Source organism: Ascaphus truei, chromosome 2 (genome assembly GCF_040206685.1).
Source record: "Ascaphus truei isolate aAscTru1 chromosome 2, aAscTru1.hap1, whole genome shotgun sequence".
NCBI lineage: Eukaryota > Metazoa > Chordata > Amphibia > Anura > Ascaphidae > Ascaphus > Ascaphus truei.
The window spans coordinates 370805500-370830352 of NC_134484.1; the positions used below are offsets into that span (position 1 = coordinate 370805500).

A 24853-nucleotide genomic window follows, 5' to 3' on the forward strand; every position below is an offset into this window, starting at 1 on the left:
AAATAAGTGTGCAAAAAAGATGAAATAGTGACTGAAATAATCAATATATATACCAATATAATGCCTTTTATATAAAAATATACACCTTCGACCCACAGTGAAAATGTGTAATAAAAGTGTAAAGAAATATATACTTTAGCAGCTCAAACCATTTTATAGACGTCCTCTGTTCCCGGAAAAACTTTGATATCCAAAAAATTGGGGAGCGCTTTCAATAGCGGTGACGAGTATATGTGAAAGATAAAAATAAAGATTAGTGTAGCCAGTTCATATACAAATATAAAGTGTAAAAAATGTGTAAATCCCACTCTCAGATGGTAATGAAAACGTAGGCAGATCAGAGATACTTCTCTCTCTGACGTGATTTGACCAAAGAGCTCCTCTGTGGAATCTGTTCTATGCAGAGTGTTGCTCTAGTAACATTTCAATGTATGAGAGAGAAAAAGAAGGAATACACTAATAGGATATAGTATGTTCAAATAAATATATTGCACAAATGATTGTAATAGTTGCAATTCCAACTCACATTTTAACAATGTATCTTGGACATTTGAGTACCCGCCGATCAATGGTAAATGCCAGTCCCTGGGTTGCGCCGTCTCTGTGCTCGTAGTCATCAGTGATGTCACAGATCCTGGTGGAAGGAGCGTCTATGGTCAGTCCGGCTGCCAGCACTTTGTTACGGGGTCCTCAGAGGCACAATTCTATGCTTTTCGCCGTATCTTTCAAGAACTTGAGAAAGCTACGGCGAAACACGACCCAACCCCCCCCCCCCTCTCCCCGGACCCACTGCAGAACCGTTGCATACAGATAAAGGACAAACATTGGAACAGTGTTTGGACAAAATCAAGCTATGGGACATAAATCATAAGGCAACAGCAATTCATTATATAATTGGAGAAAGTATAGCTGTGGACAACCAGCCTTTTTCTATTGTCGAAAATGTAGGATTTATTCATCTTTTTCAATCATTGGAGCAGCGATACAAAATACCTTCAAGAATTTTTTATTTTTTTTACACATTATTCCAATAATTTACGATAAACGTTGGTCAAAAATTCAGGATTTGATGAATATTGACAATTCACCAAACAAATCCATCTCCTTGACATCCGATACAGGAATTTAAGAAAATATGCGTTGTTTTAAATGCTCGCCATTTTTCAGGAAGGCACACTAGTGATGCATTAGGCGAGATGCTACAGCTCTGGAAGTTAAGTCCTGAAAAAAATATACACTTATTGCTTCGGGACAACGCACGTACTATGAAAAGTGGGCTAAATATGACCGGTATTATAAATGAGTCCTGCTTCATCCATTGTTTATAATTGGTGCTTCATGATAGCATATTTTCTGAAAAATCTATTGCATGCTTAATATCAAAGTGCCGCTATATTGTTACTCATTTTAATCACTCGCAAGTAGCTTGTACAAAGCTGAAGGAAATACAAACCAACTTTTCGCTTCCACATCACAAGCTGCTACAAGATGTAGCATCGAGGTGGCATTCTACATATCATATGTTGAAGAGGTTATTTGAACAAAAGCAGGTCATCACATTATACTCATCAGATCACAACATACCTAACTTGACTTCTGACAATTTTAAGCTGATTGTGAAAAATTGTTCTAATAGTACAACTTTTCAGTCAGTCTAAGCCAATGGAGACTAAGCTTATTTCGATGGTGATTCCAAATGTAGCTACTTTAGAGCGTTTTCTCAGCCAAACCAAAACCAACAACGGCACCGAAACTGTGCAAATAGAACTGCTGCAATCTTTGCAAACTAGATTTCATAATGTGGAATTTAATAAATTGTATGTGATCGCCACCGTTTTGGATCCACATAACAAACTTACATTTTTAAAACCCAATGTACGCGTTCTTGCTAAAACTTGGATAATGGAAGAAATTAAAATTCTGTCTCCAATATGTTTAAATAATGCAAACAAAGATGATTAACAAAGAGAAAGCGTCAGTGTGCCGCAAAACGATCGTCGGTGGGCGCTACGTTGTGACGTCATTCCGTGTGGTAGCGCGGCGGTGTGCATACACTAGCGGGCAGCCTCCCTCAACCTTCAGTGTGGAGAGCTGCCGTTTTGCATGCCAGATACCCAGTCAGTCCACTCCACCCGGCAGTTTATGTTCTGTGGTGTTCATTAATACACCACACCGGGTGGAGCTCCGTAGCGTGTGTATTTGTTGGAGCTATGATCTCTCTGCACTATGAGGCAGACACGTACTGAAACTTTATTTCAAATTACCTGAAACAACTTATAAATACCATTACTGGTCCCAGACTATGGAGCTGTGATCTGTCTGCACTATGAGATAGACACTTACTGAAACTTTGTCAAATTATTTGAAACAGCTTATAAATACTTATTGGTCTCAGAATATTAAGATGGCTACTTATACAATATACTGACTAGGAGTATATGTCCGCACACTACTTGCTGGGGTTATATACTATAGAAAATAATTTTTATGTACCCTATACTAACAAATAAGATATAATTATTATCAAGTTCCTGATGTCATCATAGAGTAACTGAGTAGCAGTTTATTTCATCATATACTGCTCTTATTAGGCTTTGGTAGTTGATGTACTTATATACCAGTGTCAGTCTGTTGAATGGATATTTTGACTGTTGGCTATAAATACAATACATTTAGGGTTCTCCATTCACCAGTCAAACATTCCTAGCTACACTGTAGCCCATTTTTGTTATGTAATTTTAATTGCGTTGCTCACAAGGACTATCTGTAACTGTCATCTCTTTTGTATAGAGTGTGAATACAACAAATTAGGCTATATTTAATCCACTCTATCACCAATCAGTGAGGTGCTTTGTTCAACTGCACCCTCTGCTATCTTCCTTTGCAGCCTGTTCATAATATTGTTTTAGTGACAATCTAATCAGGAGTGGTCCGGGTGGTGTGAGACTGTTATTTACATTATACATATATACCACACCTTTCCATACCTATATATATCTACCACCCTGAGGCATCTTCTACATTAGGACCAGAATATTTCTAGATGCCAGTCCCTCTTAGTCCCTCTGTCTGCCACCCCAATAATTGTGATTTTTGATTAGGTGGTGGTCTGTTTAATACTTGTTTTAACTATTAGTGTTGTGTGTCTGTTTTCTAGTGTTTATTCTCATTTATTATTTCATAAACCAATAAAGGTTAAGTTTTATTCTGTGCACATTATATAATTATCTCATGAGTGCTAGTTATATAGGGGTCTTTTTTCACTTGTCTAGGCAAGTGTAGTTTTGCACAGTTACAAAGAGAAGAAACAGAAGATAAAAATGATGACGGAAAAATTAAAGATGCGTGAGCTTGCTTAAATAACATTTCATTTGAAAATGAAAGCCAACAAGATTTTCCACCTGCGGATGATAAGTCTTATTTGAAAGAGGCAATTTGAACATTTTCTTAAACGTACTAACATTCCTCAAAGAAAATCCTTTAACGCGGTGGGCAAATAAAGCCGCTATCTGTCCAGAATTGTCAAAATTGACAAGACATTACCTGTCAGTACCTTCAAGCTGCATACCCAATGAAAGGATGTTTAGTGAGGCAGGAATCATATACAAAGAGCTGAGGAATAAATTTCATATTTAAAATATTGTACTTGTGCTGTTAACCAGTCGTTTAGCGTGATGCATAATATGTAACATGCCTAAATAAAAACATTGTTTCTCTTAATCTGTCTTGCAGAAGTTCATTCAATTTCTTTTATACACCATTACTCGGCACCGGTTCCACTTCTCTGATACTGGGTCCGGGAGCTAGATAAGCGTCTGGTACTGGGTAATTTCCGGGTACTCTGTACATCACTACTAGAAATGCTTGTCAGCATTTTAAACTTGTCTCATACTCTACTGCAGGGATGTGCAAACTAGGGGCTGCGCTGGATTTTCTAGAGGGGGGCGGTTGTTAGAGGCTCTGCGTTCTTCCCCAAAGCATTTAAATTAAATGCGGGGGTAGGTGTGAGGCTTCTAACTTCTGACCTGCTCTCAGCCGGCTCTTCGGCAACGCGGCGTCAAATGACGTGACATTATGCCGCTGAAGCCTGAAAACAGGTGACGAGGGGGGCAGAGCAGACAGGGCGCGAAAAGAAGTTTGCACACCCCTGGTATACTGTACATTATTTCCTATTTAGCTTTGCCCTTGGTGCAAAACAAGGGGAGGTCTGCGTACAGTATACCTGACTTACCTTTTCACTGCATTTGAGCAAGAAAAATGGAACCAATAGTGTTTTTTGTTTTTTAATTTAAAAATTACTTGCATTTTTGTTTTTATATAAAGGCTACAGTGACTATTTTTATATGTGGGATTGCACCTTAAACATTAATATTCTTCTGATATATTCCAGCTTTTTATGTGGAACTCCAGAGACATCCAGTGACTTGTAATGTGTGTTGCTAGTGTTTCCACAGGATGGCAGTCTTACAGTTATTATATCAAAGCTTCTTCAGGGGAAAACATTTGACACAATTTTAGATGGCTTTCTCTTCAATAAGTGTGTGACCAGTCTTGTCGCTGTTCTGCCAAACTTAACATCTTCATTTTTAAGTTTTACAGCAGTAATGGTGTAAACTTTGAGGTTTGCTCACTGTTCAGGATGATATTCAGTGGATTGACATATACTACTTATTAGAGTTCCTTTATCTTCTCTTGCATTTGCCTTTAACAACCTCCATGCTACGTGGTTTCTAAGGAACTTTAAGCAGCAATCTGCAAGCGGTCTTCCACCACTTGAAGACACGTTGCAGCCTATTGACTTGAATGAACTATAAGTTGTCTTCCGAAAGTAGAAGGGGCCTTATGACTGAAGGCTACTTCGTAGATATGGTGCTTCATGGTTTAGTAGCTCCTTACTTGAGAACTTTATCCTTTTGGGATGTACAACAAATGTCTGCCATCCACATGGGTCATCTTTGACATTTCAAACCTAAGCCTAAACCTTCAATGTTGGAATGGTGTACAGTGTTGGAATGGTGTGCTTGCAAAAGCAGTTGTACACAATTGTCCTTGTACAGTGACCTTGTTTAGCAAGGTTGCCCTGGAATAGCAATACTATTTTATTCAACGGGGATAAATAAGTGTTACGTAGTAGATGAGGTTGAAAAAAGAAATCTGTCCATAAAGTTCAACCAATGCTAAATTTAGACAACGGATACTTTTATCCTATTTTTGTGTGCCTTCCTCTGGATCAATATATTGCACAAACAAAAAACCCCAGTGAATATCCGAGGGAAAATAAATTCCTTCCTGATTCCAAAGATTGGCAATCGGATTACTCCCTGTATCAACATCCTTCCCATGTTTACTTATTTGGTATATCTCTGTATACCTTTTCTTTGTAAAGATATCTATTGTATCTGTCATCAGTCTCCATGGGTGATGAATTCCAAATGTATTGTTCACAAACTCCTCTTGAATCTCATAAGTATTTACTTGACAGAGGGAGCTTTCCCTACTTCATGGTTTCTCAGTTATTTCTTAATTTTTTTGCAGCTTACAGCACTTTTTTCATTGTGGGTTTAATATTATCCATGCAAATTCCTTTTGTGGGATTTCAGCCAATCCGAACAAGTGAGCACATGGCAGCTGCAGGTAAGATCAATCATTTCATATGAATTGTGTTACTGTTATCGTTCATTCTTAGTAGTTTTGAAATGTTGATAGTTACAGGTTGTCACTAACCATTACTTAATCTTAGGTGACACATGTTCCTTTTTCCTTAGCCAAGATACAATTTTCTAGACTGATGTAATACTTTACAGTTCTTCATCTCAGTGCTGTTTTTTAGTCCAAGACTGTCAACATTACTGATTTTTTTGGTTTGCCGTTTATCAAAAACGGACAATGGTTCTTATGCGGCTAGTCAATGAGCCATAATTAATTGCTCCAGCATACCATAATTAAGAACTACATTTAGCCCTCTTCTAATTACAATATAATTTGAAAGTTATATCCAGTTTGTATGTCTTGTCCAAGATTATGGAAAGTGATTGGAGGTGGAAGGAGATGGGAACAGCATTTGACGTTTTATTGTTTACATGAGTAGTAGCGGCTCAAAATTAGTTCCACTACCAAGTTTCATCTGCCTTTTGGTTTTGAGCTAATAAAGTGTGATTTCACTTTGATCTGATAAACAATAATGCATGTCAAAATGCCACATGGGGAAATTGGTTGCTATCGCTTCAATGCTGATTTCTTCAGACATTTTAGGATTCCCTCTGAAAACACTAGTACAGAATGAATGTACTTGGATCCAGAATAATACACATTCTTGACAAATAGATTGGTTAAATACATTTTTTTTTTAATGGTGAATATATAAATTCTTTCCTATGATTGAGTTATCATTGTAGTATTTATATTTTGCGGATAGAATAAAAAATTGCTACTATTAAGTACGTATTTGTTTTGAATTAATACATAAAATTAATTCTAAAGAGAAATATAGTAAAAATAAACAGGTAGCTGAATGTTTTGACGATCACTTGGCAATAGTCTTTGTCAAAAGTGCTCCAGATACTTAAATTGTAGAATCCCTGCAAAATGTGTTTTGACTAAATGGTGACAAGAATTCCCTCTGTTATAAACTAAGGGGGGGGGGGTGAAGAGAGAATTTTCCCTTTAACAATTTAGTGTTCTTTCAGATGCACCCCAGAAAAACTTTGGGCCCTATAGGTTTCACAATATGGAGCACTAGCAGTTCCGCCTATTCATTTTTGTGTGGTTTTTTTTTTTGTTTTTTCTTTACAAAATTCTATTTAGTGGGCCCCTTGTAACTCGGATCTCGTGGTTCTAGAGATACTTTCCATTTTAGTTGGCTGTATTTCATCCCCAATTTAGGAATTCAAAATGGTTGTCGAATCCCATTGGCCAATAGTATGCTGCAATGGGAGATGTTGCGGATTGCTATTGGTTTACTGCAGGCACCATCTTTGAAAAGCCAGAAAGCAAATCTGCAATTGCAACTATATATATCTATATATATATATATAGATATATAGATAGATATCTATCTATCTATATAGATATATCTATCGAGAACTGGGCAGAAGAGGGCTATTTTTAGCTCTGAGGTGCCTCTTCCCTTCCGCCTCCAGGGTTGGTGCTTGGGTATCAATAATGTGTAATTCAAAGACTAATCTTTTTTTCTCTACTTTATGGTTTCTGATAACAGACCTACTTTTCTTATCCCCTCCCCATCTAGGAGTCTTTGCCTTGCTGCAAGCCTACGCTTTCTTACAGTATCTAAGAGACAGACTGACAAAGCAAGAGTTTCAGACACTGTTCTTCTTAGGAGTGTCTCTGGCTGCTGTAGTTGTGTTACTAACAGTCATCTACTTGACTTACACAGGTAATTGATAATACATGTGAAGGTTTTTGTGATTTCTGGCAAACCATCCCTTAAGACAGTTTGGGAGGTAGAAAAAATTACACAGAGAAAAAAAATTAAGATATAGATTTAATGTTGTACTTGCTGGGTTTTTTTTTGGGGGGGGTGGGGGGGGTTCCGTCTTACAATGTTGGGGAAAATGACTTAAAATATGGCACACTCAGGCAAGTTTCTTTATCACTTTGTTTAAATTATTGCCATCTGTCTATACAGTGTTCTTTCCTTTATTTCTAAGAAACACAATAGTAGTATATATTGCATGTTTAATTACTTGCTATTACTGTTTTGGACGATTACCGTGTTATGAAATGTAAACCCAACACATGACAATAAAATTACTATGATAAATGGCAAGTAATTTAAGTGATGTAAATAGTTCTGTATAATTGATCTCCGCACAAGCGGTGTTATTCCTTGAACTGTGAGTGCCATTCTTGGCCCCCATGGTCTCAATCCTTGAGTTGTTAAACCAGTAAGAAAAAGGTCTTATTTACTTTACCACACCAACACACCCATTGTGGCGCCAACAACTAATTCATGATCTCAGAGGGCTAGTTTATCACTTATGACTTTTGGAACATATATTTAATTCTGCCTTACCATGAGGTACTAGTAGTAGTATTAGTAAGCGGCAAAGAACGTTTATTCCCTCAAGTCGTAGTAAATACAACTTTTTGATGTTAGTCTAGCAGAACTTCACACAATTTCTTTCCAATCTTGAATTTTCAAATGTTTTTTTCTTAATGATTTGGATAAAATCAAACTGGTGTGAATCGTAAATTAAAAGCATGAAAAATGTAATGTGTGTGATTTATTTTTTTTTCTTCCCTCCAGGGTACATCGCTCCGTGGAGTGGGAGATTTTACTCTCTGTGGGACACGGGGTAAGAAATGTTTTCTTAGTGACTTTGCACTTTCACTTTACAGATAAACATGTTTGTGGTTAACAATGAATTTGGTTGCCTCCATTTCTTTGTCACTTAGTTCAGGTGCTTCATGTAAATGAAATGAATGCTCACAGATTTCAAGAGCAGCAGCTGTTAGGACCACAGCTGAGATTGTCTTGCGTAGTTCCCAGCTGCTTTTACCATGTTTAATATTCTAACATATTGACATTGTAGTGGGGAGCAAAATTGTCAGATGTTGGGAAGACTTAAAGTAAGATATTTCGCATAATAAATTGGTGGTTGCCCTCAAGGGTCAACCTTTGTTGCTTCTATCCTGCAATCATCATAACCTGTAACTTTTTTTTTTTACTTTTTTTTAACCTGTGCAAATACAGGCAGTCCTCGGTTATCCGACACAATGCGTTACTCAAAATGTCGTTGTAAAGCGAAACACGTTTTCCCATAGGAACACTGTTTAAATGAAAGGTTCCGTTCCTAAAGGCATTTTTAACACTAAAATACACCAAATATTTTACGCAGGCAATAAGATATGCAGCACACAAATAAATTATATAGTGTATATACTGTATTATATATATATAATATAACAAAATAAATAATATATTATATAGTATAATATAATATTATATATACGCTTTTACGACGCTTTGCAACGTTGTTTATGTGTATATATATATACACACATACACAACGTTGCAAAGCGTCGTAAGAGCGTTGGATAAGCCATTTTGGCGTTGTAAAAATGAATATAGGCATGCATTGCATAGCGTTGGATAAGCCATTCGTTGTAAAGCGAAGCGTTGTAAAACGAGGACTGCCTGTATACTATAGCAATGTGACTTAGGACTTTTTGTCATGACAGGTCTTCTTTGTGTATGTCCAGGCTCTAGTTCATTATTTGTGTTGCACATTACTGCTTTCAGTTTGAATGCATAGTTGACAGTATTGTACAGTCACCCTTAAACTTGTCAAGAATGGATTGTCTGCATAATTTTAATACTGTACACTTAAAATGAAACTTTAATAGAGATTGTGTGACCCCTTGAGAACATATATTTGTTTTGAATGGAGTGTCCCACGCAACCTTCACAGGAACCAAAATTCAAGTATTATGAATGGTACAATCAAAATAGAGTAAAAAGACAAATGTACTCCCATGTTAATTTTTAATCAGGGTGAATCAACGCATCTCTTTTTTCATTGGTATACACACCAGCATTTTATAGAAAGCTCTTATATTGGTAACAGCTGCCTGGCAGCATTTGTGTAAGTTGGAAGCGAAAGACCCCATCAAGCCAACCGCTAGGACAGAGCTTTCCAAACTTTTCATGTTGGTGACACACTTTTTTTTAGACATGCATCATTTCGCGACACAGTAATTCAGGTTTACTAGCAAACCGGAGGTTAAACTACTAACCCCTTATAAGAGATACGGACACATACATAAATGACAGAGAGAGAGGGTGGCTGACAGACACTAGGGTGCGTGGGTGGGTGACTATGACTGACTGGATCGGTGTCTGTATACACACACACACACACAGGGGCCAATTGGAGGGGGGGGGGGCAAAATCAGAGATGGGGGGGGGGGCATATCAGACGGGGGGGGGGGCAAATCGGAGCTAAGGAAGGCATGGAGCTGTACTTGCCTTTCTCGCTCCATGCAGGAAAAGGCGCTTCCTCACTGTGCAGCTCAGATAGATTGGCTGCACGCCAACCAATCAGGTGGGGGGTTTTTTATTTATTTTCCCCAGCACGACCCTGACCGTCCGCGCCGCCCCCCCCCCTAATTATCTTGTGCCCCCCCAGGGCCCCAGTTTGCGCACCGCTCAGGTTTCTTGGCGCGACACACCTACACACTGCAGCTGACACACTAACGTGTCGCGACACACAGTTTGGAAAGCTCTGTGCTAGGAGGATCAGACCATGGGAGGGAGACTGACCTGAAAATTGAGGCACATTCCTAGTTTAAGGCATTTACGAAGTGTTTTCGGATTGTAGTTTAAAATCTGTCTTGGTACATTTTTGTTGGCACCTTAGTTCTAGTTATTAATAATGGCCAAATATAGTTTAGTGTTTAAATTTGACGTCCCAACTTCAACCTAGATTCAATAACATATGAGATTGGTTCTTAATTGAAAATCATATATTATGAAAGCCCAGAGTCTTTGTTTTCATGAGTTCTGTTTTTGCTCTTGGATTTGACACTGTACGTTGCATTACTGGTAAATTCTTGAAATAACCTCTTTAATGCTTGATGTGATCAAAGGCTTTTTTAAAATAATATTATTATTATTATTTTGTAAGAGAGCTCCATAAATGTCAAAGCTTTCTGACTTTTCTTTCCTCCAAACTTTCTTTTGATTAGTAAAAAATATATTTAAGGTCATTTGCACCTTTTTATATAGGTAGCTTATACTGCTCATAATGCATTATTTTTTTTTGTTTGTTTTTTTTTTTCCTGGGCGCTTTTTCCTTTATCCTGCTTCCATTTTCTTTCGAGTCCTGCTTTTCCATTCCAGAGGTACCAAGAATAGAATAATTTTTTTTTTATTTCTTTTTTTTCTTTTTTTTTTACTCGGTTTTGCCAAAATAACCACTGAATCCATGCAATCGTACCCAATATATTAAGATTGTTGCAATGCTGCTTTTGCCCCTTTAACACCTTATCTTGGAAGGAGTTTTTCACAGAGTGACAGTGGTATCGATAACATCTGAAATAGATTGGGTCATATTTATTAAGCAGTGCTACTCCATGAGACGCTTTCCAACATGACTTTGTAAATATGGTCCATGCACGTGAATATGCTGTAGGTGTCTTATGGAGTAGCATCGCTTAATAAATATGGCCTGTAATACCTTAAAATGTTTGGGGGGGGGGGGAGGTTGTACACGAACTAATTGGACCATTTAACTTTTGTTTGTCTTATTCAACAGTTATGCAAAAATTCACATCCCCATTATTGCTTCAGTGTCTGAACATCAACCAACTACATGGGTTTCCTTCTTTTTCGATCTTCATATATTAGTGTGTACATTTCCAGCAGGGCTCTGGTTCTGCATAAAAAATATCAACGATGAGAGAGTATTCGGTAAGCGGAACCAGAATGTTCACCTTTCTCATTTCTGTAATATATGCAGAGCATGTGTAATGGACACAGAATCCAGCTGTAGCATCCCAATGCCATACATGCACGTGACCAGATATCAAACTGCAGCCCTATGCACTAAGCAAGTATAATGTCAGGAATGTGTAACTATCTTACTACTCTTGTTTACAATATGTTTATTACTGTCTGGAAGTGTATTGTAATACAACTTTATTTCCTTTAGCTTTTCAAAGCATTTGACAGCCTCCTAGAAAGGGGGTTATTACATTATAAGCAGTGACCATAGAGAACATGAGACTATATAAAATCATACAAATGACAATGTAAAGATTCTGCTTTAGAGCCTGCAATGATCTTCACAAGATTAATCTTATTGGGTTTTTCATTGGTTATAGATTGGCCTACTAGTCCAATTTAACAGTACGTGGGTTCAGAACGGTGGCTTCAGAATTAGTTACCGTACCAAAAATCCTTAGATGCTAGATGAGAATCCTTGCATGTTTTTATTTTTTTGTGGTACCTGTATTGGGCCGAGTCTGCGACCCGGCATGCCACTGAACTGCTTTTCTCTGTTATTAGAGAAATGTGTACTGTATGGTACAGCATAGAAAGCGTTAACATGCTACGTTTTATCACTTTTTTATTTTGGGACCATTTTAGTGCCTGGCTTTTGCAGTATAATTTAATCTGCTTTACATGTTCTGCCAAAGAATCATTTTAACGAGTCTTTTCATAGTTGAAGCCATAGTGCAGACTGTCAAAAGCTGCACTGCTAGTAAAATGGTTGCTTGATGTAAATGCTTAAAATGTATATTGTTATCTTTGTAGCAGTCTATAGTTGTGCATGTAGTTTCAATTCCTTAGATCTCCTAAGCCTTGCAGAAACTTTATTCCCAAGCTGGAAACTGATAACTATCAGCAGTCCACTGTTATATACATTCTGTTACTGAAATGGTTTCTGAATATACGGGCTGACATTTGTCTCTGCAGTTGCTCTATATGCAATTAGTGCAGTTTACTTTGCTGGTGTGATGGTTCGTCTGATGTTGACCTTGACTCCCGTGGTCTGTATGCTGTCTGCCATTGCCTTCTCCAATGTATTTGAGCATTATCTGGGGGACGACATGAAGAGAGAAAATCCACCAATAGAAGACAGTAGCGACGAGGATGACAAAAAAACACCTGGAAATCTTTATGATAAGGTAGACTTCTTTTTTCATTATCTACTGCCATTTCAATGCTAAAGAGTTTCGAAATGAGCTCTCCTGATGTTTGTTCTAATATCAATATATTGTATTTTTTTCAATCGTTGTAATGCAATGTGAATTAGTATGGCTTAGTATCATCACAGAAGATAGAATAAATACTACTTTTGTTACCTGCTCATGCCTCACTCCAAGGGTACAGCAACAGTTTCCAGGTTAGAGCAATTAAATGATGAAATCTGTTAAATTAAGTGTTTAAAAGGAGCATATGCTCTTCCCCCCAAAAACATCTTCCCCTTGGGTAGGAAGAATGGGGTCTCTGGAGCTGCACCACACAAATTTCAGCTCCAGAGACCCCCCTGCTCCCCCAGATACCTCCGTAGTGGGTGCCAGTAGCAGCTGTGGAGGTTTAAAGGTCCTGGTCGCGTGGGCTAGTAAGAAGCCGTAAGTGATTACGACATGCTTCTTATTGCCAGTGGAACATTTAAACCGCCATTATGATAGCCCCAACTAGCCAACAGCTAGAGCTGCTACCGGCACCCCCAGTAGAGTTAATTATCTCTGGGAACAGGCGGTCCTCCGAGCTGAAATTAACACGGTTCAGCTCCGCAGAACCCATTTCCTACCTTTAAAAAGATAAAATAAAAATCAAAGCAGGATTGCTGCTTTAAGAGTAGTCCTAACAATATCCAAAAAATGTTTTGTTATTATTGAAAACAATTTATTAATTTATTATTGATTCAGTGTTCCTCTTAAAGCACCAGTTAATATTTTTTTTTTCCCTTGTTTTTTTTTAACCTTATGAAATTGTTTTTTTTCCTTTTTCTAAGCTGTTTAAGATATTCAAGTGTCCCCGAAGTTAAAACTGTTCTCACCAGAGCCTATTACGGCTAAAGGTTACCATGGTAACCTCGGAAGCTAAAGATTTTTTTAAATCCTGTATTTTAACACTAATGAACCATTAAAAAAAATAATGCAGTACATGCTCAGGGGAAAAGATACTTCAGGGGGTGTTGCTGCTTTTAAATATAGAGAACAGTGGTAGAACTAAAGAAGCAAGTAGTATTTATTCTCTGCATTGTGCTGTAGCCAGTGAAGGGCAAATCCGCACAATCCAGAATTTGTTTTCTATTAATTGTCCAACAAAATAAGGCTAGTTGACCACACACTGGATCACAGGGATACGTTTGATTTATACAATTATTGTTTTAAATGCCAGATAATTTTCCACCCTGGTTGCCACTCAGCAGGGCGATTGCTAGATTACCTGCTGCTGTCAAAGTGTTACATTATCAGCACTAGTCTGCCCCAAATGCCACCTGGGACTGACTATGTTCTTTCTTTGTTTAGCAAGAGCAGAATCTTCATAAATCACATTTTGAGTCTATCCTTGATGATTTTAAGTTAAGATTATAGACACATGTGTTTCTCCAAATACACCAGTTATTGTATTACAGCTTTCCAATGTGTAGGAGGTTTAACAAAATCAGAACAGATTTCGTTATGGCTGCAGAATATCAAAGTGGGATTCAGACCTCATTTTGCTTTTTGCAATAGTGGCAAAGGCAGTGAGTTAGTCCCACATGGCTTCTCAGAACATTACTGCTGATTAAATTAACCGTTACACAGCAGAAGGTAGACACACATTCACACTGCAGCAAAACCAACAGCAACTGCTGTTTGGAAGAATGGTTATACTGTATTACTATTAAAATAATACCAGAGACTGTACTGTAAGGATGCGGCCAGACAGGAAGCAGGCGTGCTGGTGCTCATGCGCTGCACCCTGCTCGGCCAGGCAATTTGTGGGCGGCTAGGTGCGCACTCGTCTGGGGGCGCAACCACGATGTCACGTAGCTGGTTCGCCCTCATTGGGGGAACCACTCACGTGACTCGCTTGCGGGCGGCAAATTCAAATTTGCAAGTATCTAAGCGCCGAGCAGGAGCTTGCTCACGCTGGCCACACACATTGCCTCAATATGTTTCATATCGGCCAGCGTGAGCGCACCCGCCCGCTCAGCACAACCCTTGCCGAGGCCTAAAACTTTAAATGCATTCAGTTGATGACTAGTAAATTATTCTGGAAGAATTAGAGGTATGGCATAGCATTATCCCCAAAGATCAATATTTTGTCAGGGATGATCTCCTAAATCAAAGATGACCCTTTCTTGACCCCTAATAAGAAAGTAAAGACATCCAGTGTGTTTTTAATTATTTTAACTAGCTCCCAAAATACTGTTTTTAAAATAAATAATAATAAAATATTGGTTTGTGGGTTTAATTCACCAAATTGTGTTACAGGGAATACATTTAACAGATGGATATATTTGACAAATGCTTATACTAGGTGTTGTCCTTTGTTCACTCAGGCTGGAAAAGTGAGAAAACATGTGTCTGAGCAGGAGAAGACAGAAGAAGGCCTGGGTCCCAACATTAAGAGTATAGTCACAATGTTAATGCTAATGCTGTTAATGATGTTTGCTGTCCATTGCACCTGGGTGACTAGTAATGCTTACTCCAGCCCCAGTGTGGTATTGGCATCGTATAATCATGATGGGTAAGAAATCTCTACTTATACTGGATAGTGTATATAGATCCTCCTCTAAACTGTTTGCTTGCTTTTTTTTGTTTGTTTAAACGAGCTCCAAAAGTACCATAATTATTTATTGTAGATAGCCACTATAAATGTATTTGTTAAACATGTAAACCAAACGTTATTCTTATTGTTATGCTGCAACAAGAACTATTGTTCCTGTTAAACTTGGCAAACAGAGTCAATCCTATAGCTTTAGTTTTAATGGCCAACATAAAAGGTACTGGGTGTAATTTAAATTGTTGTCTTGTAGATGACTACATTGAACACTTTGGTTGAATACCATTTCACTTGGATGAATAAGCCTGTCCTCCGTGCTCTCTTAAAGCAGTGGTTGAAATTAGGATGCTGGTAGCTGAAAGATGGTCCTAAAGAAGTAGAGCCTAATGGGATTAGTGAAAATCAATACGCAGGAGCCTCAGATCTTTCTGTTGTCACAAATGACACAAAATAATTTCTTACGAAGAATAAACTAAAGATATCTTAATTATTGAAGTTGGTGTTCAGCTCTAAATGCTGATGTAACCATTTCATAGGTTACACTTTAAGGGTTCTGCAGCCTGCCAATTAAAGCAGCAAACATGCAACATCTTATATGGTTTTTATTTTTTAATCAGTTCTGTAGTATTAGATAAGTGACTAGGTTATTATTATTTTTTAATTCAACACGTAATTCCATTTGTTATGAGTTTTAAAGCATCCTTTGCTTTCTATAGCAAGTTTCTGCCCACCTTCCAAGCAGTGCAATATCTTTGCAACACTTTCCTGTTTGGGATAATTTTTTGCAAATGTTTCAAGTAGTTTGAGCTGTAACAATAGATAAAGTAGTACTATAAGGATACATTGTAGCTGCTGAGTTACACTGACTGAAGCAGCCATTGTAAGGCACACAATCAGGATTTTGACAGATTTGACAGGAGCACCAAACGATTGCCCTTTTAGGTAACAATGTAGAACTATACATTGTCACATAATTTACATATACAAATAAGGGGGAGTGAGTTGGAAAGTAGACTAAAGGTCCAGACACAATGTCTGTAGAACATGTTTTAGGAATAATTTGTTTGGGATTAAATTACTTTCAATGCTGTGTTTTGGCATCATCCATCTTTCAGAACACGCAACATCTTGGATGACTTCAGAGAAGCGTATTACTGGCTAAGACAAAACACTGATGAACATGCCCGTGTGATGTCCTGGTGGGATTATGGTTACCAAATAGCAGGAATGGCTAATCGGACTACTTTAGTTGACAATAATACTTGGAATAATAGCCATATTGCATTGGTAAGAAATTAAAACAATATGCCGAGTTTTAGACTTTGGACTTTTTTGTTGTTGCAAAAGCTACTATTGCAATTTCATGCTCTTAAGTGCTGGAAATAATTAAATGGCACAAATTGGTCTGATTCCTTTACAAAACAAAGTTATGCTTTCGGGGGTCTTTACATTTGCTTAAGGTTTTAGGTACATTTGCATAACTGGTATTTGTATGACACATTTTAACTAAATAGTTCTCAACTCTATTTTGTTAGGATCAGGGAAATATGCATGATTCATGTTTTAAAAAAATTACTTTTTTCCTTTTCTTTCAACTACCTGCCAGCAATTTTTTTTTTTTTCCTGTGGAGCCTTGAGTACATCTCTTAATTTTCTTGCAGGTTGGAAAAGCAATGTCATCAAATGAAACTGCAGCGTATGAAATCATGCGGAGCTTGGATGTAGATTATGTATTGATTATCTTTGGAGGTGTAATTGGCTATTCTGGTGATGACATCAATAAATTCCTGTGGATGGTTAGGATAGCAGAAGGAGAGCATCCAAAAGATATCAGGGTAAGCCAATAAACTTTGTTCACCAGAATACCACATTTGTGATCGGTTCTTCAGAGAAAATCCCTTCACATCGTGGGCCCATCCCTTTTTAAATGCCCTCTAGACACCATACGAACACCTCCTTAGCAGAAACTGCAGCCACAACCCCACATGTGCTTCCTTTCAGACTTTGTATGCTCAATAGGGGAACACTGCATTCACTGTAGCCCGCAACACATTAGGCTGTTCGACTTCACCCACTTCATGTGAGAACTCTATATTGCTTCTGTTTTTATTTAAATGAATGTAAGATCTTCTATTAAGCTTCTGTTCTTCATCCTTTCTCCTGTAGGAAAGTGACTACTTCACACCACAAGGAGAGTTTCGAGTAGATAAAGCAGGGTCTCCAACTTTGCTTAACTGCCTCATGTATAAAATGTCTTATTACAGATTTGGTGAAATGCAGGTAAGTTAAATGTAAAGCCAAACTTGTCAGTTACGTTTTGACTTAATATAAAACATGTGCCTCAAAATGCTTTTAGTTAATTTCACCTGAACCTATAACCATTCAGAACTAAAAGTTTGTGATTTTAGTTGTAATTTATCCGCCGTGATAAATACATAGATTGTCATAAACTTTTATAATTAGATATGTCTGTCTGTCCATGATTTAACGTATCATATGATAAATATCTTGGGTGTCTGTCTAGTTTAAAGCTTGTACTTACTAGGTTTAGCAACCATGCCATATGGTACATATCTTCTGATCGCTTCTAATTTTTGCAGTATTGTCTTGCTCACCACTCTTTGATACATCTTAAATGAAAAAAATGATAGAGGCTTTAATTAGTATTAAATCTGCCAATACGGAACAGATTAAAAAAACGACATATTGATTATCAGAATGTGTTTCCAGATGTATCTATTGCATGTTAGCAGAATCTTGATCTACCTGGTTTCATGAAAATCATTCTCCCTACCTCATTGTCACTAAAATATGCCTAATATCTTGTACTATAGCAGTCGAAGATCTAGCAGTGCAATTGATAATTCTTCAAAATTATGGTTAAACATAATGGTAGAATTAGCAGGGTATGGTAAAATAACAGTAAATTGTGTTTGTGTTCTGAAACATCGTATAGTTCAAAGCAGCATATCCTTCTCTACAGCCATTTAAATCCCCTACAGAAACCAGGCACTAATACCAGTAACTTTACCCTCAAGTATCATGGTATCGGGAGGTCCTTGGAGCTGCTAATAGTGTGGCTCAACTCTGAGGGACCCCGTTTCCCATCCAATTTAAAAATGCTGATGTTTAGTTGGGGATATTGCCCCTTTCTAATGCCTTAATGTCGCCACAGAGGACAGCATTGTATTAAAGATCTACTATTATACCAAAAAATACCGTTCACTTGATCACTCCTCCTGAACATAACCACACTTTGTTTTTCAGCTTGATTTTCGAACCCCGCCAGGCTTTGATCGCACACGTAATGCAGAGATTGGGAACAAAGATATCAAATTCAAGCACCTGGAAGAGGCTTTCACATCGGAGCACTGGCTTGTTAGAATATATAAAGTAAAACAACTAGAAAACAGAGAGGCACTTGATCATAAACCTAGAATGACCAACATTGTGCCCAAACAGAAGTATTTATCTAAGAAGGTATGTTTTCTGTGATGGATTAACAATGTTTGGATTTTCTAGTCACTATTCTTCATATGGTTTAAACAGGTTTGCGATCGCTTTTAATTTTTAAGTGTGTTGATGAGCTAGATTTCCGACATTAACATACACTTCTGTATTATCATGTGCCATGGAGAACGAGTAGGTGTCTCATTGTAAGCGCCAAATAAATTACTTGATGGGTCAGATTAAGAATTTCCTACCACCACCTTATGCCAAGTTTAAGGTGCAATGGGGTAATATGCATAACTGTCATATGATCAGTGGTCAATCAGTATGCCTACTCTCTGCTATTAGTTTGAACTTGTAATGCAGCACTTCAAACTTGTTAAATTGCAAATAGTTCAATAATATCTTATCACTATTCTCAGTATATAAGAGATTAGGGAAGAATATTAGCGATGTTACTCGTGATGCTATAACAAAAAGTTACAAGAATTTAAAAAATATATATCATTTTCTGGGACTCACAATGATTTTTCATTGACTTTCCTGAAACTCCTTTTATTGTACACTCAAGATTAAAGTACTACTCTTCTCTTGGCTAAAGGTTAAGTGGAGGGACTATCGTTGGGAAAGAGGAATATAAATGCAAAATAAAAATAGATGGACACAAGTACATTTACAGAGGCGGGTCCTAATGGAAATGTAAAAGCTGAAAGTGGACAAGTCAGTGGTGCCAGACTGGGTGCACCCAAAGATAAGAGCTTGGGGAGGTGCTGGCAACACCATTACCCTCTTTATATGTACAGTGTACGTCATGAAGGGTGCTACCTTGGGGGCCCTTATTACATACTCTGTTCGTTTTGAGGTTTTGCTTATTTTCTAGGGGTCGTTTGCAATTGGAGTACTGACCGTAAACTAAACGGAAAGGGCGAATCCTCCCCTTTCATTTACCACACGGATCTTGGAGAACATAACATGAGTGGTTACTGAAACTATTTAACCAGTCACTATTAACAGGTATAGTTCTAGATGACTGGAGAATACCAAAAGTACTACCACTTCCCAAAAGCAGAAATAGGAATGAGGCTGGCAACTATTGGCCAGTGAGCCCGACGTCAGTACTGGGGTCAAATTATAGGAATACTGGTAAAAGAACGAAATGTTAATTATTTTAATTCTTGCTCAGCTTACAAGATCCCAGGCAGTATGGATTTAATGGGTAGGAATATCATGCCAAACAGATCTGATTTTATTTATTTGACTCGGTAATAGAGCAGGTATGAGTAGTAGAGCTGAGACCAGGTTACTTTCTTCAAAGGCAGGACATTACCAAATAGCTAGTCTTTCAGCCCACTTAAAGCTGCAGTTCATGCAATATCCTACATGTTTGTTTTTTTTTAATCAGTTCTGTACTATGAAAAATACTTGTAGCGTTTTTTTAAAACCATTTTTAAAGACATTTTTATGTATTCTAATGTAGCAAGCATTTTTCTTTCTATAGATACATTTACAAAGTCACACCCCCTTCCCGATCTGAGACATGCTCTGGCTCTTCAGCCCTGCCCTCTCTAGCAGTGAACTAATTGTATCTAGTAACTGCCTGGTCACATGATCTTTCCCACAGAATTTTGCATCGTGAGTACTGTTTTGCAGCAATAACAGTGAATTAAATAACCCGAGCAAAGCGATTGATTACAGGAGAACAGATTAATCGGTAATTTAGCTAATCACTTGTCGGTGTGCAGATTGTATTGATGCACATATTGAATGGAAATTATTAATTTTTTCCAAGCTATATGAATAGCTTGAACTGCAGCTATAACCTAAATGTTGAATACCTTTTTTAAATATAGGCACAATTAAGTCTGAATAGTGCAACAAATATCACGTACAGTATAATGCTACGTTTGATCAGGTTTCAAACATAACGGAAGATAGAATGTAGAATCTATTCCAATCCCAGATGTGGGGATAACTGAAACCATTTTTTAACAGATGAATAATGGTCATTTTTGTTTCAAGAATATATTTATAGTGTTGTATATTTAGAAATATTCAACTTGTAAATACTTCAGCGCATACTAAATAGGGTGTGCGTGAAATTGCAGTGCGTTTATATACTTTAATGTTTGATTTTTGTTATAAAAGTGCAATTCCTAGAACTACTGCCATAAACTGTTAACCTCTGTACTTATGTGACATATAACTATTGGTTTGCTGTAAATTAAAACAGTTTTTCCTATTAATTTTAGTTTTTTGAGCTGTAGATTAAATCCTTGCTATGGACTAAACCAGCGGTGCGCAAACTGGGGGGCGTGACCCCCAGGGAGGGCGCGAGACTGCCGGCGGGGGTGCGCGGGGTTTACAGAGGCCCTGCGCTTCCCGAAGGCACTTAAATTAAGTGCCGGGAGAGCTGCAGGGCCTCTGTAAACCAAAACTTACCTAGGCTCCGGCGGCTTCCTTCCTGCGTCGCCATGGCAATTTTGACGTCGCGAGGTCATGTGACGTCACGTTGCTATGGCAACGTGACGTTATGACGCTGGCTCGCAGGTAAGTAGGGGTTAGGGGGGGCGCGGGAGTAAGGGGTCCGTCGGTAGGGGGGCGCAGGGAAAAAAGTTTACGCCACCCTGGACTAAACGATAACTGAAAATAGGACCATATTTGCACAGCTGTGCTATTCCATAGAACACCCCAGTGGGGTGCTGGAATAGCATCTTTTAGTAAATTAATTTCTCCCAGTCCTAATCAAGCTAAATAAGAGGCAGTTCCAAAAATAAAACATAATGTGGAGTTGACCTATAAATTACCTTTAATAAACTGAAATGTTTTGTTTTCTTTTTAGACATCCAAGAGGAAGCGTGGCTACATTAAGAATAAGCTAACTTTGAAGAAAGGCAAGAGACCCATCAAGAAGACGGTTTAATCAAAATGATCTCGCAGGAAGAAGTTGTCCTAGAGATAACCAGTCTTTGCCTTTTAGATGAACTCATGTTTCACACCAACATGAGGGTACAGAACCATCTGTGGTCCAGATTATTGTACAAATTTTTCAGGCAATGTCTGATTACAAAATATATATATTGGCTTTTTAAGAACAGCTGTTTTAGATTTGTAATGTGAAGCCAGGCAGAGCTGCTGTCCAAGAATAACAGCAGAATTTTTTTTGGTAAATATTCTGACAATTTGGACGGATTGTACCAAAAAGCCCTCTAATTCAGTCATTGGCAGATGCATACTTGTCAAATATTTTTTTTTTTTTTTTAAGAAGATTAAAATAAAGTAAAGGTGCATTTTCTTCAAGGTACCCTGACAGCAAATTTGTAGGTGGACTTTGTGGACTAAGACAGCAACCCATTCTTACACCTGTAAAATGTAAAATAATTGGGATAAGAAGCATGAGTTTCTAAAATTCAACCAATAAAAATGTTCCCTCAAGCTGTTTTTATTTTCAAGGCAATGAGAGGCGGAGAATGTCACTGTTTTTTGACTTGTCAGGGATGTGGGTTTAGTCTATTATTGCTGCTGACTTTTTTTTTTTTTTTTTTTTTTAATCTGGCATGTTAGGACAAACTGCAGTCAATCCTAATGACAGCCAAGATGATGTAGAATTTTGAGCTGTTCTTATCCATGTGGTTTTGGAAGGGCCCCTATATTGCTAACATGAAGCCTCAATACATGTCTTAAACATTTGACAGGATAACATTGTTTACATTATTGCAGACTGTGTCATCCACATGGCCCACAATGTAGAAACACACCGGCTAAATATGATCGCATTCTCTAAATAAATAAAAAATCAGAAGATGGGGAATGCTGTGAAATGAGTCACAATGCAGAATGCAAATTATTTTGGGGTTGATTTGTTTTTAACATGTTCAAAATGTGTAAAGTTGACCAATATACAAATTCCACATGTTCTGTGACCTGTATGAGGGAAGTATAGAGGTTCAGACAATATCTGAACTCCAGCCTGGGTCTCTGTACATTTTTTCATCTACCTTTTTTGTTTGCATTTAATTAGGTTGCTAAATGATTTGGTTACTTTGTTCTAGTGCTGTTTTGGCTTAATTAGGCACCGATTTTCTGTTTTTGTAGACAAAACCTGGACAATTCTGTCAAATGAAATGCACTAAAATGTAAATGGGGTTGAACATTTGGGTAGATCTGTTAATTTTCTGGTTCTAGGCATTATGCAGGCTTAAAATTAAAAACATCTAGAAAGATCGAAGACCTTTTTAATTAAGTCACTTTTTTTTTATATATATACTGTAATTAAAGCAAGAGTACAACTTCTCCACCACAAGTATTGGAGGAAGATGCAACTTTATAGTACAAAATGAAATGTAAACGTCAGGGAGTGAGTGACTTCTTCCCAGATACGTTAATAAAACATTGAAACATGCATTTTATTTTATTTTTTATTTTTTCTGTCTTTACAGACCTTGAGGCTGCATCAATGTCCAAAGCCTGTAAGTGGCTCAGACACCATTAGATCAACCTGAGATTCTGTTTTTGTTGGCTTTAAAATAAGTTTGAAAAAGTTGACTGTAGGAAAATAAAGTTTAATTATGATTTTCTGTTAAGTATCCTGTTTATTTCTATTCAAATGGCCAAGTTTCCAAAATGTATGTCTGCCTTCTGGCAGCCAATGTTGGGTTTGATTAGACTTAATAGCTCTTTGGGGTAGATTTTTGGCATAGTTAAAAGAAACAAAACTTATTTTCAAGATGTTTATTGAAGAAATAACATGTGAACAGAATTGCAGTAAAAACTGGAAAACATTTACTTTCAAATAAAAAGGAAAAAAAATGCTTTCTGGTCATTATTTAAATCCATTCAATGTTTGCAAATAATGAATCATGTATATATTTGGTTGGCGTTTGGTAAAGCACATCATATTGGAGAGGAAACACATACAGGCATACCCCGCATTAACGTACGCAATGGGACCGGAGCATGTATGTAAAGCGAAAATGTACTTAAGTGGAAAAAAGGGAGTGTTTCACTTTATCGATGCATGTACTGTACTGCAATCGTCATATACGTGCATAACTGATGTAAATAACGCATTTGTAACAGGCTCTATAGTCTCCCCGCTTGCGCACAGCTTCGGTACAGGTAGGGAGCTAGTTTTGCTGTTCAGGACGTGCTGACAGGCGCATGCGTGAGCTGCCGTTTGCCTATTGGGCGATATGTACGTACTTGCGAGTGTACTTAAAGTGAGTGTCCTTAAAGCGGGGTATGCCTGTACTTATATATGAAAAATGTCTGTATAAAAAAAATGCTGCAAAACAGATTTAAATAATTGTGATACAGAAAAATTAAAAGTTTTTGCTTGAAATTGAGCTATAAAGCTATAACAATTCATAATGGAAAGCACAGTTTCCTATGTAATTGTCTGTTCAAAGAAGTGAGAAAAATAGAAGCGCAAATTAATTAACAAACATGCAATGTGATAGGTGAATTTAAAAAGTATGAGGTTGTGGTGCAGCTCCCAAAATAAGACAGTCCCTTGTCTTAAAATACAATACAGAAACAGAAATTCGGAGTGCAAACACAAACCAAACAAATTAAATAAAGAATATATGGTTTACGTTATGCAGGGGGGGATAGAGGGGTCACGCCCCCCTTCAACCGCAAATCTAAAATTGTAATCTGCCCTGAGTCTCTAGGGAAAATCTGAGAAAGGGGGAAAAGGAAAAAACAACACAAGTGTGATACTGTAGAAACACATATTGAGAATGAATGGGAACTCACAAACAGATGTTCTTTGACAGCAGTAAAGTGTAAAAACACTGGGAGATCTGGCATGGGGGGGAAGGGGGCGTTGTGTGAGGAATCATTTTAAATTGATTTATCGTGTGGTGGGCGGTCCAACCAATGAGGGCGAACCAGCTCCGTGCTGTCAGACACGCCCCTGACGGCGCGTCAAGCATGTCCATAAACCGTCTGTATAGATTCGGCCTTACACTAGTAGAAATCGATTACGGTTTTGACTGATTTAATTACAGTAATTTTATGTTCAGGCATTTCACGGCAAGGCACTAACATACGGGACAATTATGCATCCCAACAGACCCTTCTGGGACAAGTCCATGAAATCGGTGACAATCCTGTATGTATGGGATGTCTGCCAAACGTCAAAGTACGTTTACCACA

At 37.7% G+C, this 24853-nt stretch overlaps 1 protein-coding gene across 1 annotated transcript in view; it reads left to right on the forward strand.

Moving 5' to 3' along the window:
* STT3B (STT3 oligosaccharyltransferase complex catalytic subunit B) overlaps positions 1 to 23271 on the forward strand; it is a 93691-nt gene extending 70420 nt beyond the window's left edge. Inside the window, exons 6-16 of the mRNA XM_075587021.1 lie at positions 5536 to 5634; positions 7247 to 7393; positions 8267 to 8315; positions 11277 to 11431; positions 12440 to 12651; positions 15024 to 15211; positions 16363 to 16534; positions 16909 to 17082; positions 17414 to 17527; positions 18515 to 18727; positions 21537 to 23271. Of these exons, the coding sequence (XP_075443136.1) occupies positions 5536 to 5634; positions 7247 to 7393; positions 8267 to 8315; positions 11277 to 11431; positions 12440 to 12651; positions 15024 to 15211; positions 16363 to 16534; positions 16909 to 17082; positions 17414 to 17527; positions 18515 to 18727; positions 21537 to 21617 (1604 nt within the window). The 3' untranslated portion in view covers positions 21618 to 23271. The remainder of the gene's footprint in view (positions 1 to 5535; positions 5635 to 7246; positions 7394 to 8266; positions 8316 to 11276; positions 11432 to 12439; positions 12652 to 15023; positions 15212 to 16362; positions 16535 to 16908; positions 17083 to 17413; positions 17528 to 18514; positions 18728 to 21536) is intronic.
* The last annotated feature ends 1582 nt before the right edge of the window (positions 23272 to 24853 follow it).